This window comes from Gouania willdenowi, chromosome 16 (genome assembly GCF_900634775.1).
Source record: "Gouania willdenowi chromosome 16, fGouWil2.1, whole genome shotgun sequence".
Taxonomy (NCBI): Eukaryota; Metazoa; Chordata; class Actinopteri; order Blenniiformes; family Gobiesocidae; genus Gouania; species Gouania willdenowi.
Genome location: NC_041059.1, coordinates 34043434 through 34057937, shown reverse-complemented (window position 1 = coordinate 34057937; position 14504 = coordinate 34043434). Strand labels below are relative to the sequence as shown.

The window sequence follows — 14504 nt, the reverse complement described above, 5'->3', positions numbered from 1 at the left end:
TATCAGTTTGAAAGTCACCTTTCCACAAACTCACACTCCAAACTCAACTATGGCCAAGACCAAAGAACTGTCAAAGGACACCAGAAACCAAATTGTAGACCTGCACCAGGCTGGGAAGACTGAATCTACAATAGGTAAGCAGCTTGGTGTGAAGAAATCAACTGTGGGAGCAATTATTAGAAAATGGAAGACATACAAGACCACTGATAATCTCCCTCGATTTGGGGCTCCACGCAAGATCTCACCCTGTGGGCTCAAAATGATCACAAGAACGGGACCTAGTGAATGACCTGCAGAGAGCTGGGACCCAAGTAACAAAGGCTACCATCAGTTATACACTACGCCACCAGGGATTCAAATCCTGCAGTACCAGACGTGTCCCCCTGCTTAAGCGAGTACATGTCCGCGCCCATCTGAAGTTTGCTTGAGAGTATTTGGATCATCCAGAAGAGGATTGGGCGAATGTTATATGGTCAGATGAAACCAAAATAGAACTTTTTGATAAAACTCAACTCGTCGTGTTTGGAGGAGAAAAAAACACCATACCTACTGTAAAGCATGGGGGTGGTAACATCATGCTTTGGGGCTGTTTCTCTGCAAAGGGAACAGGACGACTGAGCCGTGTAAAGGAAAGAATGAAAGTCTGTATTGCCCAGCGACAGCCCCAAAACATCACTGCTCTAGAGTAGGTCTGCATGGAGGAATGGGCCAAAATACCAGCAACAGTGTGTGAAAACTTTGTGAAGATTTACAGAAAACGTTTGACCTCTGTCATTGCCAACACAGGGTACATTACAAAGTATTGAGATGAACTTTTGTGATTGACCAAATACATGTTTTCCACCATAATTTGCAAATAAATTCATTAAAAATCCCACAATGTGGTTTTCTGGTTTTCTCTCATAGTTTAGGTATACTATGATGAAAATTATAGGCCTCTTTCATCGTTTTAAGTGGGAGAACTTGCACAATTGGTGGCTGATTAAATACTTTTTTTGCCCCACTGTATATGCTCTCAATCATTATTATATATTTAAAAAACATTACTAAAGCCTTAAATATGAGCTTTTACAGCTGCGGGAGATTTTTATCATATAAGACATACTGTAGTGTAGGCCTCATAGATCAATTAATAGATCATTTGCTCTAAAAAAGATGTAAAAGGTTTAAATTGCTGCTCAAAGCATGTTTTGATCTTTACAATAAACTCTCTCTTATTGACATTGTCAGTAAAGTTTTCTGCATTGCATTTTAGGATGTGGAGTCCGTTAAACAGATCCATAGAATTTTATTCTTATTTTTTGAGTTTCTTCTGCAGACAAGGAGGACAGTGATTGGTTAACTCAGTGATGTCCCAGAAAAAAATAGTAGAAGACTCAAACTCACGACGGTGTGCGACAACTAGAAAGGTCGGGGGCATGCCCCTCCCCGGAATTTTTTTCAAAAATTATTCTATATGGTGCATTAAATTAGTGTAATTGTTTCTTTTCTTAACATGATGTGTTTTCTCACCTAGTTTTTGTTTGCATGATGCATTTACAAGTTGAAATCTTGTATCTATGATAATGATTTGAGCATCATTATCATTATCGAGCGTGAGATGAACTCTCACCAGACTTTGCGCGAGATTTAGAAAATGGCAACCAAAAAAGCATTGCAAAAGTTGCTCAAAGTGTGGAAAACTTCAATCTTTCATTGATTTTAATGATTATTTCGGTGCGAAAGGGGCACAGAATAATTTTGAACATGTTTATGAGTAGAAGGCAGCCAGAAAAGAGTAGTAGATGATTCCGCCTGTTGCCTACGCTTGTGGACATCCCTGTTAACTCTATTTTTGTTCTAGTTTGTACCCAGTACTACCTGTAATATCACCTCACTTTCAATTTAGGTCAGATTCAGAGATTTCCATGTGAACCCCAAAACAAACATCCACCAGTTTGCTCAAACTTTCAGTGAAAACAGCAGAAATGTGTTGGGAAGTCACTTTGGGAGAGTTTCTGGGGCAAACACAAGAAATCACACTAAAAATGAAGTAAAAACACTTCTATCCATCTACAGGACTACACATCCCACAATGCAATGCACTAAACTTTTCCAACAATTTTGTGTGAGTGATTACAGTGGAGCTTTAAATACTTCCTGTACGTTTGTGAACTCTTTTGTCTTAGTCAATGAGTTTGAAAAAAGGCAAGTTAGTAAACCAGGAAATCCTAAAATCTTAAGATCTAAAGCTCTTTGCTCTGCTGCTGATGGAAAGAACTACATAGTGGAGGGGGTTTACTTCTGATCCCAAACACGCCACCCTCTCTCTCCCAGCTGCAGAGGCCACATCCTGCATGTTCATTTGTTACACCCATCTCCTCTCCTTTCTTCCTCCCTTCCTCTTTTGTCCTCACCCCTTCCTCCTCAGTGGACTCAGCTTCAGGTGAGGAGTGGTCAGCGTGGAGTGTGTGTTCTGCCACATGTGGGGAGGGCTGGCAGAGTCGCACTCGATTCTGTGTGTCTTCCTCCTACAGCACGCAGTGTAGTGGGCCACTGCGAGAGCAGAGGCCCTGCAACAACTCAGCCGTTTGTCCAGGTAAGCTTCCCTTTCATCCCGCACGCAGACCCCCCCCCCCCTTTTAAGCTTGCTCAGCCTCCCTCTGAATCCCTTCTGCTCCTACAGAACCCACCACCCTGAAAGTTTAGCAAATCCCTGGCTCCTAAGAAATCTAAACTACAGTTTCTCCCACATGAGCTTCTCAAATGCTTTTGGGCTCTAGTACCTAGGTTACATGAATAAAAAAAATTAATTGAAAACTAGAATATAAATCGACCAGCAGTCAGGAGCCTTCATGCATTGCCACAAATTACTTATTAAAGACTAACCTCAAAACAAACAAAAACAATCTCATTAAAACAGCACAAATATGACGAGCTACTTGGCCAATTTACATTCCTTACAGATTTTTTTTTTTTTTAACTATTATGTATTATTTCCCAACAGGATAAGTAAAATTCAGAGACAAATTTCTCTGTAAGGCTACATTGTATGTGACATGACATCATGACAACCTTTTTTGGGCCGTGACCCCATTTGAATATCAGAATTTTTTGCCATTTCCAGAGACTATTTTTTTCTTTTTAGAATTAGCTTTTGATAATGTTTGTTGTTGCCAGGGGATTTGTGATTACAGAATCTCTCTAGTCAGTTCTGGTTAGACTGCCCTAAGCATGCCAGATATCATTGTACACTGATAGCATTTACCAAGATCTCTTCTTGGAGGCTCTGTCATTGTTATGACTACCACTATCAGCAACATACAAAGATTCAATGAGACAAATAAGACCAAATAAGGTCTGTGTCCGCATCTGACCAGCTACCCTAAAGCTTGACCCCGTCTCATTTTATCCAAAACTGCCACAACACCAGGATTAGTGCACAAATTGATGCAACAGCTCAGATATTTCTATACTATATTTTATTTGAACTAGATATATATTAGAAAAATTGAAATTACAGAATACAGTTGTTTAAGATAGTTTTTTGTGTGGCGTTACATTAATAATAAAAAATAAAAAAATACATTTTTAATCAGTATTTTTTATTATAGTTATAAATTGTTAGACATTTCAGGTGACCCATTTGAATTCCAGGTGACCCGCAAGTTGAAAAACACTGCATTACATTATGTTTATGTGTGCAGCGGTAGGGGGTATATAGTTTAAGGTTAAATGTCTGAAGGGGTAAGGGAGTGTGAAATATTTGTGAAACACTGCTCTAGAACAAATAGAAGTGACCTCTCAGAGCTGAAATCAAACAGTAATTGTTTTTTTTTAACGGTGTGATTGTGAGGGTGTCTTTAAACACTAAATGATATCCTAGGTGCTCTGTTTGCAGTCCATGGTGCATGGGATGAGTGGTCGCCATGGAGTTTGTGTTCGTCTACCTGTGGCCGCGGTTACAGATCCAGGACAAGAACTTGTACCCCCCCACAGTTTGGAGGAGATCCATGTGATGGCCCAGAGAAGCAGACCAAGTTCTGCAACATCGCTGTCTGCCCAGGTATGAGTCCCACACAGGAAGAATCTCACAGTGAGTTTAGAGGAAACATGCCTGCATAGGACGGCAGACCGCTCTAAGGACTGGATTCACTAAAAGTTTAGTGTTATTAAAACGTGTGCAAACATCACTCCACATTCTAATAAGGAGTACAAAGCCCAAGGAAGCAGGTGTGTGCCACCGCTGCACTTCCAAATGCGCCCTCATTCCATTTAGGGCGTTTCCCTTTGATGAATATGCATAGTATGTGGAAAAATATGGGAGGAGGAAATTCAAATAAATTAATGCAGGGGACGCATTAATTTATGAAAGCTGGAACTGTTTGCGGTGATAGTTTTAGTACCAGAAAATACCACGACTGAGAAGAAGGTGCAAACACACACGCAGAGATCATCGCTGCAGTAAATGTGGACAGAAAATACAGCGGAGATGGAAAAAAAAAGCTGTGTGCGCGTGCGTGAAAAAGAAATGGATATATGGATATGACCATGGATCGATATTGCTTCAGACTCACTGCTCCACTGATCTCCTTTCAGTCCATGTTTTAATCGTCAAAGTCTCGTGTCGTATTGATGTCAGGCCAGAATCAGCAGATCAGATGCATAATTTACGCATGATCACTGATGGTGACATATGACAGTGTGCGTGACAGCGCTGCTGAGACCTGTGCTAGGTTGTGGTCAATAGTTCAATCAAAACTACTACAATCACAACTTGATAACGTATTATCAAAATCAAACTTTTGTACCAAATGGCACACACTTCATTCATATTACCAGGCTTTTGTCAATTAAACTGCACTGTTGGACATAATGAAAAACACACTTATATTTAGCATGCTTTGCTGTAATACTAAATTACTTCAAATTGTAGAAAATTCTTCAGCTTGTTTACATGTAGGTAAATATTTGCAGATAAACACACATGCTGTTGAAACATTTTTATATTTTTCCCAATAAATGGTAAATAATAATTGCACTTTGCGCATAGGTGAAAACCTAACCTAACAGTTATGGAATGCAAGCTCTGGCTTGATCACCCTGTAGCTGGCCACCTTTGATAAATGTGTCTTGTGTTAAAAAGGCCAAAACATCTTGATCCAAAGGGACAATGCTTTTTTATATATATTTTTTTTACCTTGTCTGCACATGCTCAACTCAACTTTATTTATATAGCGCAAATTACAACAAAGTCATCTCAGTGCGCTTCAACAAAAACAAAAAGTCTATAGTACCTGTCAAAGGTCAAAACTAGAAAACTACAGCAATGCATGTTTTGTTGTTGCGATTAAATACATTAATTTATTTTATTGCATTATTGTGACTATCACCAGCCATCACTAAGGAAGGGTAAGAAGAACTTTAATAAAGGGAGAGTATAAAAAAAGAGGGGAGTGCTACTCTGAGGTGAGGTGTAAGGGAACAGGGAGAGGTCAGTCCCATGTTTATTGATTCATTCTTTTCAGGTATTGCATGCCAAATGGCCTAATCTTCTGCTTCCTCACAATGGCAAGGATGCGTTTAGGTACTAAAACATGGAACTGTTTGATCTTTCGTGAATCGGTACCAAGTAGTATCAGAGTAATTTGGTCGGTATCTAAAAAAGTACCGAATTCGGAAGCCATCCGTATTGAAGTGTTACTGTAACTGTAATCATTGAGGTGTTTGGCCAGGTCGCACATATATCAGCTATTTAGCTCAGGTTGTATCATTTTAAATGGCAGTGTTTCAAAATAGCAAAGGTGACTATAATTCAGATGGTAGTGTCTTTTGCAGAGAACCATGTTCAGTGGATTTAAAAAGTGCCATTTTTAATTGCAAAATGTGTGTAAGGCAGAAAATGTGTTAACTTGAGAAGAGGTTTTGTTCTCTGTCAGATTTTAAAAATGTGCTATGCATGTAATTTTAGTGTGTTAGCAATTGGAAATAAATCTGACATCTCACTCATTTCTGCTCAAAAAGGTCAAGAAGATTATCTTTTTTTGTTAATAAATCCAAATGTTTCACATGTTGCTGCAAATATATGCTCACTTTACTAGAACAAGTGATGGGAACATTAGCTTTTAATGGAAGAACTTTCATTTCAAAACATGTGCAGCTTTGCTCACAGTTGCTTGTCTTTTTGGAGAGCCAGAGAAACACAGAGCACACTACCCGTTACTGTGGGAGACGATGCAGTGGCACTGAGGTGGAACTCTGTGTGCGTGTGCGTGAGCATGTGTGCGTGTGTTCTATTTACTACAATCTATCATTTTCAGTAGGGTGCTTTTATAAATTATTCCCCATCTGTGAAGAACTTTTTATGCTTCTGTTGTTTTTGTATGAAAAATAATTCCCATTAAATTCAATTTGTGACATTTTGTTTTCATGTGTGTTTGTGAGATAAACAGACGTGAGTAACGTAGTCAGGCAGACATATTTACTCCTGTATAGATAGGATGTAGTTGGTTGACAGGACGGTCTGTGCTGTTTGGTCGGAACAGTTGCACATCTGTCTATTTGGTTCCCCATATGCCTCCATGTAAATTTAGGTCTGGATTGAATGTTTGTTTCCTTCGTCGGTCCCTCTCTGCTGCTCTTGCAGATGTCTTCATTGATTACCAAACTTTTCTTTTTGCCAAAGGGAGAAATACTCGTGCCATATATATATATTTTATTCCCTTTAGTAGTTTGTAAGCATCATTATTTTTATTTGTTTGTTTTTTTATTGTAGCTATTCAGGGAATATAAACTCATCATTGTTTTTTATTTTATTTTATTTTTTAGCTATTCAGGGAATATAAACGCATTTGTTTATTATTTAGATCTTTTCTATCAGATGTTGGATTTCAATAATGTGATTTGCTATTGTGAAGCTGCTGGCCCAGACAACATCCCCGGGTGGGGCCTGAGGGACTGATCTGAACAGCCCCACCCCTCATACAGGCTGCCTGAAGACCCCTAGCAGAATCCCTGTCCCCAAATGCTCTACAAAGACAACCTTGGGTGATTGTTGGCCTGTGGCCCCACCCACTCCGATAGTCAGGAAGATGGCACACATCAAGGACACACTGATGTCACTGTGGATCCACATCAGTAGGATTAAAGGAGAAACAGATCCACAGAGGACACCAATTTCTCAGTGGTCCACACACGCTTACACACCTGGAGGGTAAGGACTCGTTGGTCCTCCTGCACTTTGTTGACTTCACATCTGCATTTAACACTCTAGTCCAAAAGACACGGGGTGCACAAAACTCTCCTCCAGGGTTGGGGTTAATTACATTTTTCAATTATGTCCTCCTTTATCCATGTTCAATTACAACTCAATTGGGATTACAGTGACTGAATTTTTTTTTTCCAATTACACTTAAAATGATCCTTTTCTCCCTGAAATTCAATTAAAATGACCTTCTCATTTACCAAAGTTAAATTGCAGTGAATCACAATTACTGAGCCTTTAATAAACAACTCCTTAAAACAAAACCTTCCTCTTGTGTTAGCTATCTATTAGCATCTCTGATGATAACTGGTTGGTTTGGACCTATGTCTTAAATCAGCTGTAAAATACACTAAAAACTATTATCTATCATCCAATTTCTTTTTCATCTCCTGGTTACCTTGTTAGGCATACTTATCCATGAAAATAAAAGTTTTAATATTTTTGATGTGGGTGTCTAAACCTGTTATCTGTCAGTATACCCCTCTTTTTCAATTGTTTTTAAGTGGTAAAATGATCTTCAAGAGAACTGTAAAGTATGGGAAAAGTTAATATGAAACATATTTCAATAATTAACTATGTACAGTTGAAACCAGAAGTTTACATACACTGTACATTTCAATTAGCACAAACCTGGGGAACATGTTACAGTTCTATGGCTTACACACAACACTTTTTTTTTCTCATTGTCTGAAGTTAAATTAGACTAAATCTCTCCTGTTTCAGGTAAGTTAGGATTACCAAAATTATTTAATTTGACTAAATGCCACAATAATGAGATGTTTTTTTTTTTTTACATTTCCTTAGTATTTAGTAGCATTGCCTTTGAACTGCATGACTTGGGTCAAATGTTTTGGGTTTCCTTCCACAAGCTTCTCACAGTACTCTGGCCCATTCCTCCTGACAGAACTGGTATAACTGGTGTCAGGTTTGTCGTCGCCTCGCTCGCACACGCATTTTCAAATATGCCCACAAATTTTTGATGGGATTCAGATCAAGGCTTTGTGAAGGCCACTCCTAGACATTTTTAATTATTTTGGCAGCATCCTGGCTGATGTCTTGAGATGTTACCTTTATATTTCCACGTACTGTTCTTTGTTCATGATGCTGCATATTTCACGAAAATCTCCAGTTCCTGCTGCAGCAAAACAGCCCCACAACATGATGCTGCCACCTCCGTGCTTCAAAGTTGGTATGGTGTTCTCAGGTCTACAAACATCCTCCTTTTTCCTCCTTTTGCAAACTGTTCTCTGGCTTTTTTATGTTTCTTTAGGAGTGATGGCTTATTTTTCGATGAGTAGCCTTTTAGTCCATGTCGATGCAGGATTTGTTTCATTGTAGATAATGACACTTTCTTACCAGCTTCAGCCAGCATCTTCACAGGGTCTTTAGTTTTCATTCCCATGTTTATACTTGCGTATAATTGTTTGAACAGATGAACGTAGTACCTTCAGGTATCTGGAAATTGCACCCAAGGATGAACCAGACTTGTGGAGCTCCACGATTCTCTCCCTGATTTCTTTTGATTTTCCCATGTATTTCAAACAAGAAATCAGTGTGTTTGAGGTGTGGCTTTAAATCACATTCTCAGGTGTGCCTTCAATTAACTCAATAATGTTGTCAGTTAATCTATCAGGAGCTTCCAAAGCCATGACATCATCATCTGGGCTTCCCAACGTTGTTTAAAGACATAGTACTTGTTGTGTATATGTAAAGTTTTGACCTTGAAGAAAGTAATAAAACCTCATCTAAGAAATATTCTTTCTCATTATTGTGGCATTTAGCAAAATTAAATAGTTTTGGTAATCCTAAATGACCTGAAACAGGAGAGGTTTAGTCTGATTTAACTTCAGACAGTGAGAAAAAAAGTGTTGTGTGTAAGCCATAGAACTGTAACATGTTTCCCCAGTTTTGTGTTAATTGAAATGTAATAGTTTTTATAGAATTGCCATTCCAAATACAATCACAAAGTCAATTATCTGAACTCAATAAAAGTCAATTATGATTTCAACAGCAACAGATCAATTAAAATTGCAATTATATATATATGGCGTAATTGTAATTCATTATCAATTAAATCTATAATTGACTCCCTCCGCAACTGTGAGGGTCATCATTCTCCGGGCTGTGACTTGAACCCCCTCCTGTTCACCTGCTAACATATGATTGCTCCCCCAACACCTGGGCTGTCATATTGTGAAGTTGTGAAAATGCTCTGTGATAGAGAATGAGTCTCAGCCTCCCACCACCATGGACATCTACTCCTCCTGATGCAGGAAGAGGAACTTCTATATCATGAAGGACCCCACCCATCTCTCATATAAACAAAAGCACGACAGCAGACTTCATGTTGGACTCAGACTCTGAATGTCATTCTCTTCATGTGAAAGAACCAGAACAACTAAAAACTATTCTTGAATCGTTGACGCCCATCTTTTGTTGTGCATGTTTCTTGTCTTTGTCAGTGGACGGCGTGTGGAACGAGTGGTCCAGCTGGAGCTCCTGCTCTGCCTCTTGTTCCAATGGGACGATGCAGAGGACCAGGGAATGTAATGGCCCTTCATACGGGGGCTCCGAGTGCAGGGGGGAGTGGCTGGAGAGAGTCGACTGTTTTCTAGGGGAATGTCCAGGTATAAGTTTATTAAACATGTTTAAGGTAATATTAGTAGTGGCTTGGATTTATATAGAGCATACACAGAAACCATTATTCCTTCACGGCAGTAACTCACATCAGTCATACTGGTGGTGGTAATCTACATTGTAGCCACAGCTGCACTGGAGTAGTGTGACAGAAGCCTGGCTGCCGTTTTGTGACTACTCCACAAACATTCATGCACAATTCATACTAATTCACATGAGGCAATGTGGGTAAAGTGCCTTGCCCAAGGACACAACAACACTGACTTGGATAGCACGGGATTTGAACCCCCAGCCCTTCGGTTATTAAATGACCCACTCAACCACGGTCACCCTTCATTAAGCAGCACCTCACAGCTGGCACACAGCGGTGCATTCACTGTCCAGTACAAGCTGGAAATGTACACACATGAGAAGGATGGATGCACATTGAAGCCCACAAACAAAGTCATTATTAGAATTGTTTCACAATTTGAGAAGTTGTTAGATGTCGTTTGCAGCCTTAACTTTGCTTTTGAATATTTCATTTTAGTTTTATTTAGAATTTCATTAAAAGAACTCCTGATGTTTACACAAATTCATTATAAACAATTTGAAAGACATAGAATGTCAGTTTACAGGCTTGTTAACACATTTCTTAAAGCGCTTTATAATGTTTCTACCTCTCTTTCTCTTTTTGTTATGTTTTGGTATAAATGGTGGTCCTACTGTTGCAGAAATGATTATTTTTGTGATCATTTACAAACTGCAATCAGTGTATTTTCAATCAATTAAATAAGTACTTACTTACCGAACCAGGACACCAAAGAAACCCTCACAGAGATTGTCTAATGAGCCATACGTGCCTCCAGATTGATGGAGGAGAGTAAAGCCTCATAAATGACCAAATGAAGGATTGGCATCATTAGTAACAAACCGACTGTGTGTAAAAACACTTGCATCATTTACACACCTTTGTTTTTGTGCTTTTCAGTCGACGGCCACTGGCAGCCGTGGTCGCTGTGGTCGGGTTGTTCTAAAACATGTGGTGGAGGGAGCCATCAGAGAAGCAGGATGTGTTATGGGCCGTTCTTTGGAGGCCAGCTTTGTCCTGGAGAAAGAGAAGAAGTCCGTTTCTGTAACGAAAAACGTTGTCCTGGTGAGTGGAGCTCTTCTCTAAACTCATTCACTGCCAGTCATTTTCAGAACGGCTCCCCCCCCTCACTGCCAGCCATTTTAGTGCATTTTGACTGATTTTTAAAGACCCACAGAATGTTTTGTACTATGACAATATGAAATCTGAAACCGTATTCTGAAAGATTAGACTCTCAGCTTTAATTAACTATATTTTTGTAGCTTGTTTTGTTCTTCCATAACCAGCAGTTGAATAGAGGCAAGTTTCAGACAAATCATCAGTTTCTGACAAAAAGCAGAGAAAACAGCCTTTTTCTGAAAAAATCCTGTCAGTGACTTTGAAGCTTTTTTTTTGCTTCAGGGACACCTCAATATTGGTTTCCTTCTATAAAACAACAAAAGCAACACTGAGACCAGGCTTTTGATGGGAAAATTATTATTATTTAGCTATCTGAGTCGGAATTGAATGGTTTTCTTGCTGTATTTTGGCCTTCATCCTAGTCTTTCTCCCCGTCAGTCTACACACACGCAACTTCCTCCTATCCCCACACATGCCGAGTGTCACCTTTTTTTATTTATCTATTTAATAAGAGCCTTAAAGGACATGGATACAATGAAAAGAGTGGATGTACAGAAGCATAAACATGCAGTCTAAAAGTTCTCCTTTCACTCAACTTCCTGTAGACTGGAATTGTTGCACTAACCACTGGCTTTGATTGGCCAGAGTACAGTCATCTCTGTCCCTTCTCCTCCTCAGCGAATGAAAGTTACTGTAAACAGTATGTTATTGCCAAGCTGCTGCTTCAAAACTGTAATCAAAATAAAAGTGAATATAGTTCTTGTTTTATGGTTTTTTATGTTGTAGCCATCACGTTTGCACCCTGTCCAATCAGAACCCTTCCCAACCCCCAGACCTAAAGCGGAATTGAGTAAAACCGAATTATGTCAACCTCAATTTAGAATTACTATTTCTATGTAAACACAAAGCAGAAGACTTTAATTTCGAATGAATTATTTCACAATACTTAATTCAGATTTAAAAAAAAAAAAATCATGTAATCGTGGCCACAGTTATGTGATCTACACAACCGAGTATTCCCCCTCTGAACAGAACCGCATGAAATCTGTGGTGAGGACAACTTTTCCAACGTAGTGTGGAAGACAACACCTGCTGGAGATACGGCGGCAATGCGCTGTCCTCCCAACGCCATGGGTAAGCTCACGCACACCTGCCTAACACAGTCCATCCCTTTCTCACCCTATGTCGATCCTCATCGTGTTTCCTCACAGGGCTCATCCTGCGACGCTGTTCTCTGGACGAAGAGGGCATCGCCTACTGGGAGAATCCAACCTTCATGAAATGCATTTCCAATGACTATCGCAGCATACAAACTTTAGTAAGCATCTATTTAGCTTCTTAATAGACACCACGCCATCCAAGACCAAGGCTGTGGTTGAAATGGCAGCAAAAATTTGACGTCAAAATGAGTATATGATGTGTTCACAAAAAGTTTGAGTATGCGAGACATACCCAGATGTATACTAGATTGGGACATTTTTGAAGTATGCACGGTGGACACACTAGTCATACTCAACCGCCTCATGATGCATTGTGAGCAGAATGTAAATGTAATGTCCTGCGACCGGCTTCACGCTAAAAGTCAAACATCCCCTTTTCAAAACAAAAACATCTCTTGTAGGTTTGAAATGCATCTTAGGAAACTTGGAAGTCTTGACAAACTTTCTCAACTAAATTCTCACAAATAATACATCCACAATGTGGATACGCATCTCAATACACTACCTGCAATATGATACATGAGCGATGTATTGAATCCCTTGGCGATGCGATTCACCCCTTTTCCCGATTCGATACGATTTGGTATTGATTTGATGGCGATTCAATTCTACACAAAGCAATGTTGTGTGATATGATGCAATTCAATATAATGCAAGGAAATTTTACCAAAAATGTAAATTGAAATTAAGAAGCTGCAATGCAGTATAGTACTAGAGGCAGAGGATTTATTGATTTCCTTATAAGCAGCAAATTTAACAAAAAAAGTGCACATTTTGCGCTACTAGTGTTATGCATGATTTTATGCAAACAGGCCTTTTCACAAGTAGCGTTGGGATTTGGAACCAGATTTAACTTAAGGAATGGGAATGAGTTCCTCACATTTGGAACCTGTTTTATCACACTGTCACAACTTAAACAGTAAGACAACATTACTCTCAATGATTGACTTAAAGTGACACTTTCAATAGTAATGTCAATATTCCTGTCTGCCACAGATACTAATATGCACATAAAACAGTAGTTAGGAGCACTAGCGGAACAAATCAGAGCCGGGCCGGGGGTGGGGCAAATGACCGGGCCCTTTAAACCCAAATAATAAAGCTCATGATAACATAATTTTACAACATACACATGTTAATAAAGCTTCAGCACCACGGAGAGCGACTGTCATTTTGAAGTCCATCAAACGGACATGAAGTATAACCAAACAAGAGAACAACAAAAACATTAGGCTACATGGTCACTAATAATAAAACAACACAAATTCAAATCATCTCAGCACCACGGATATCGACCGCTTTATTTTGACACCCACTTTAACCATTTCATCTCAGAGCCTGTATCAATAGCTATAAAGTTTAGTAAAACTGGCACAGCGGCCCACATGTTCACAAACACTATTTCAATATGAAGTACTATAGACCTATTCACCACTATTTGAAGGGCATACGACGAGCCTTGCACTCTGTATGTTCATTTTCTTTGTTTTCTCATTCTCTATGAACAACATGGCAAGTCTACTCAGTCTCTCCTGTCCTACTGTGCTCCTCAACTGGTTTTTAATACGTTTTAACATTGAGAATGAGCAGGACACGTGACTGACGTGTGTGCACTCCGTCAGCTCCCTGTGAACCATCGCTTCAGGAGTTTTCTGGTTGTTTTGCACCGAGTCTGCACACGCATGCACCTAATTTAGTATGCATACGTCACACAAAATGGGTCTAAATAACCTCTGTATAAATCTGCATGATGGGTGACTGCTCATATTATGGGTGCCTGTGGGCATAAGTCATGGGAGGGCCCACCTTCTCCAGCTCCCCTGAGCCGTGGTAGAGGCCCGGCTCCCCTTGTCCCTGGTTAGGAGCAGAAATAAATTAACATTTAAAATAATAAATAATAACCTTTCATAGTTAGGTCTTTCACAACTGCTTGTGCAAAGAAAGATAAAAACCATTATTTAACAGTCACAGCCGCTGTAAACAGACCCTCACTGAGTTTAATTTAATGTCCGTAAGACAAACAAAAACAGGTCTGGCGTCAGTTATGTCTTTATTAAGGGTAGAGGGAGCTGCCAGAGTACCTAGAAGAAACAACAAATATTCACACAGGCTGCTGCAATTGCTCACCACTTTATTGGTACCACAGCGACGTTTCAGGCGTCTTCTGATGAAAGGCGGACGCCGAAACATCATTGTGGTGCCAATAACCCTAAAC

General features: G+C 39.5%; 1 protein-coding gene across 6 annotated transcripts in view; it reads left to right on the top strand.

The window, feature by feature from the left end:
* adgrb1a (adhesion G protein-coupled receptor B1a) overlaps positions 1-14504 on the top strand; it is a 227193-nt gene that overhangs the window by 96943 nt on the left and 115746 nt on the right. For 4 of the 6 annotated variants that reach the window (XM_028470091.1, XM_028470094.1, XM_028470090.1 and 1 more), the window contains exons 5-10: positions 2411-2578; positions 3866-4045; positions 9706-9870; positions 10851-11015; positions 12102-12203; positions 12281-12387. In XM_028470091.1, coding sequence (XP_028325892.1) covers positions 2411-2578; positions 3866-4045; positions 9706-9870; positions 10851-11015; positions 12102-12203; positions 12281-12387 — 887 coding nt within the window. The remainder of the gene's footprint in view (positions 1-2410; positions 2579-3865; positions 4046-9705; positions 9871-10850; positions 11016-12101; positions 12204-12280; positions 12388-14504) is intronic. The other 2 variants (XM_028470093.1, XM_028470089.1) reach the window with 1 other exon arrangement.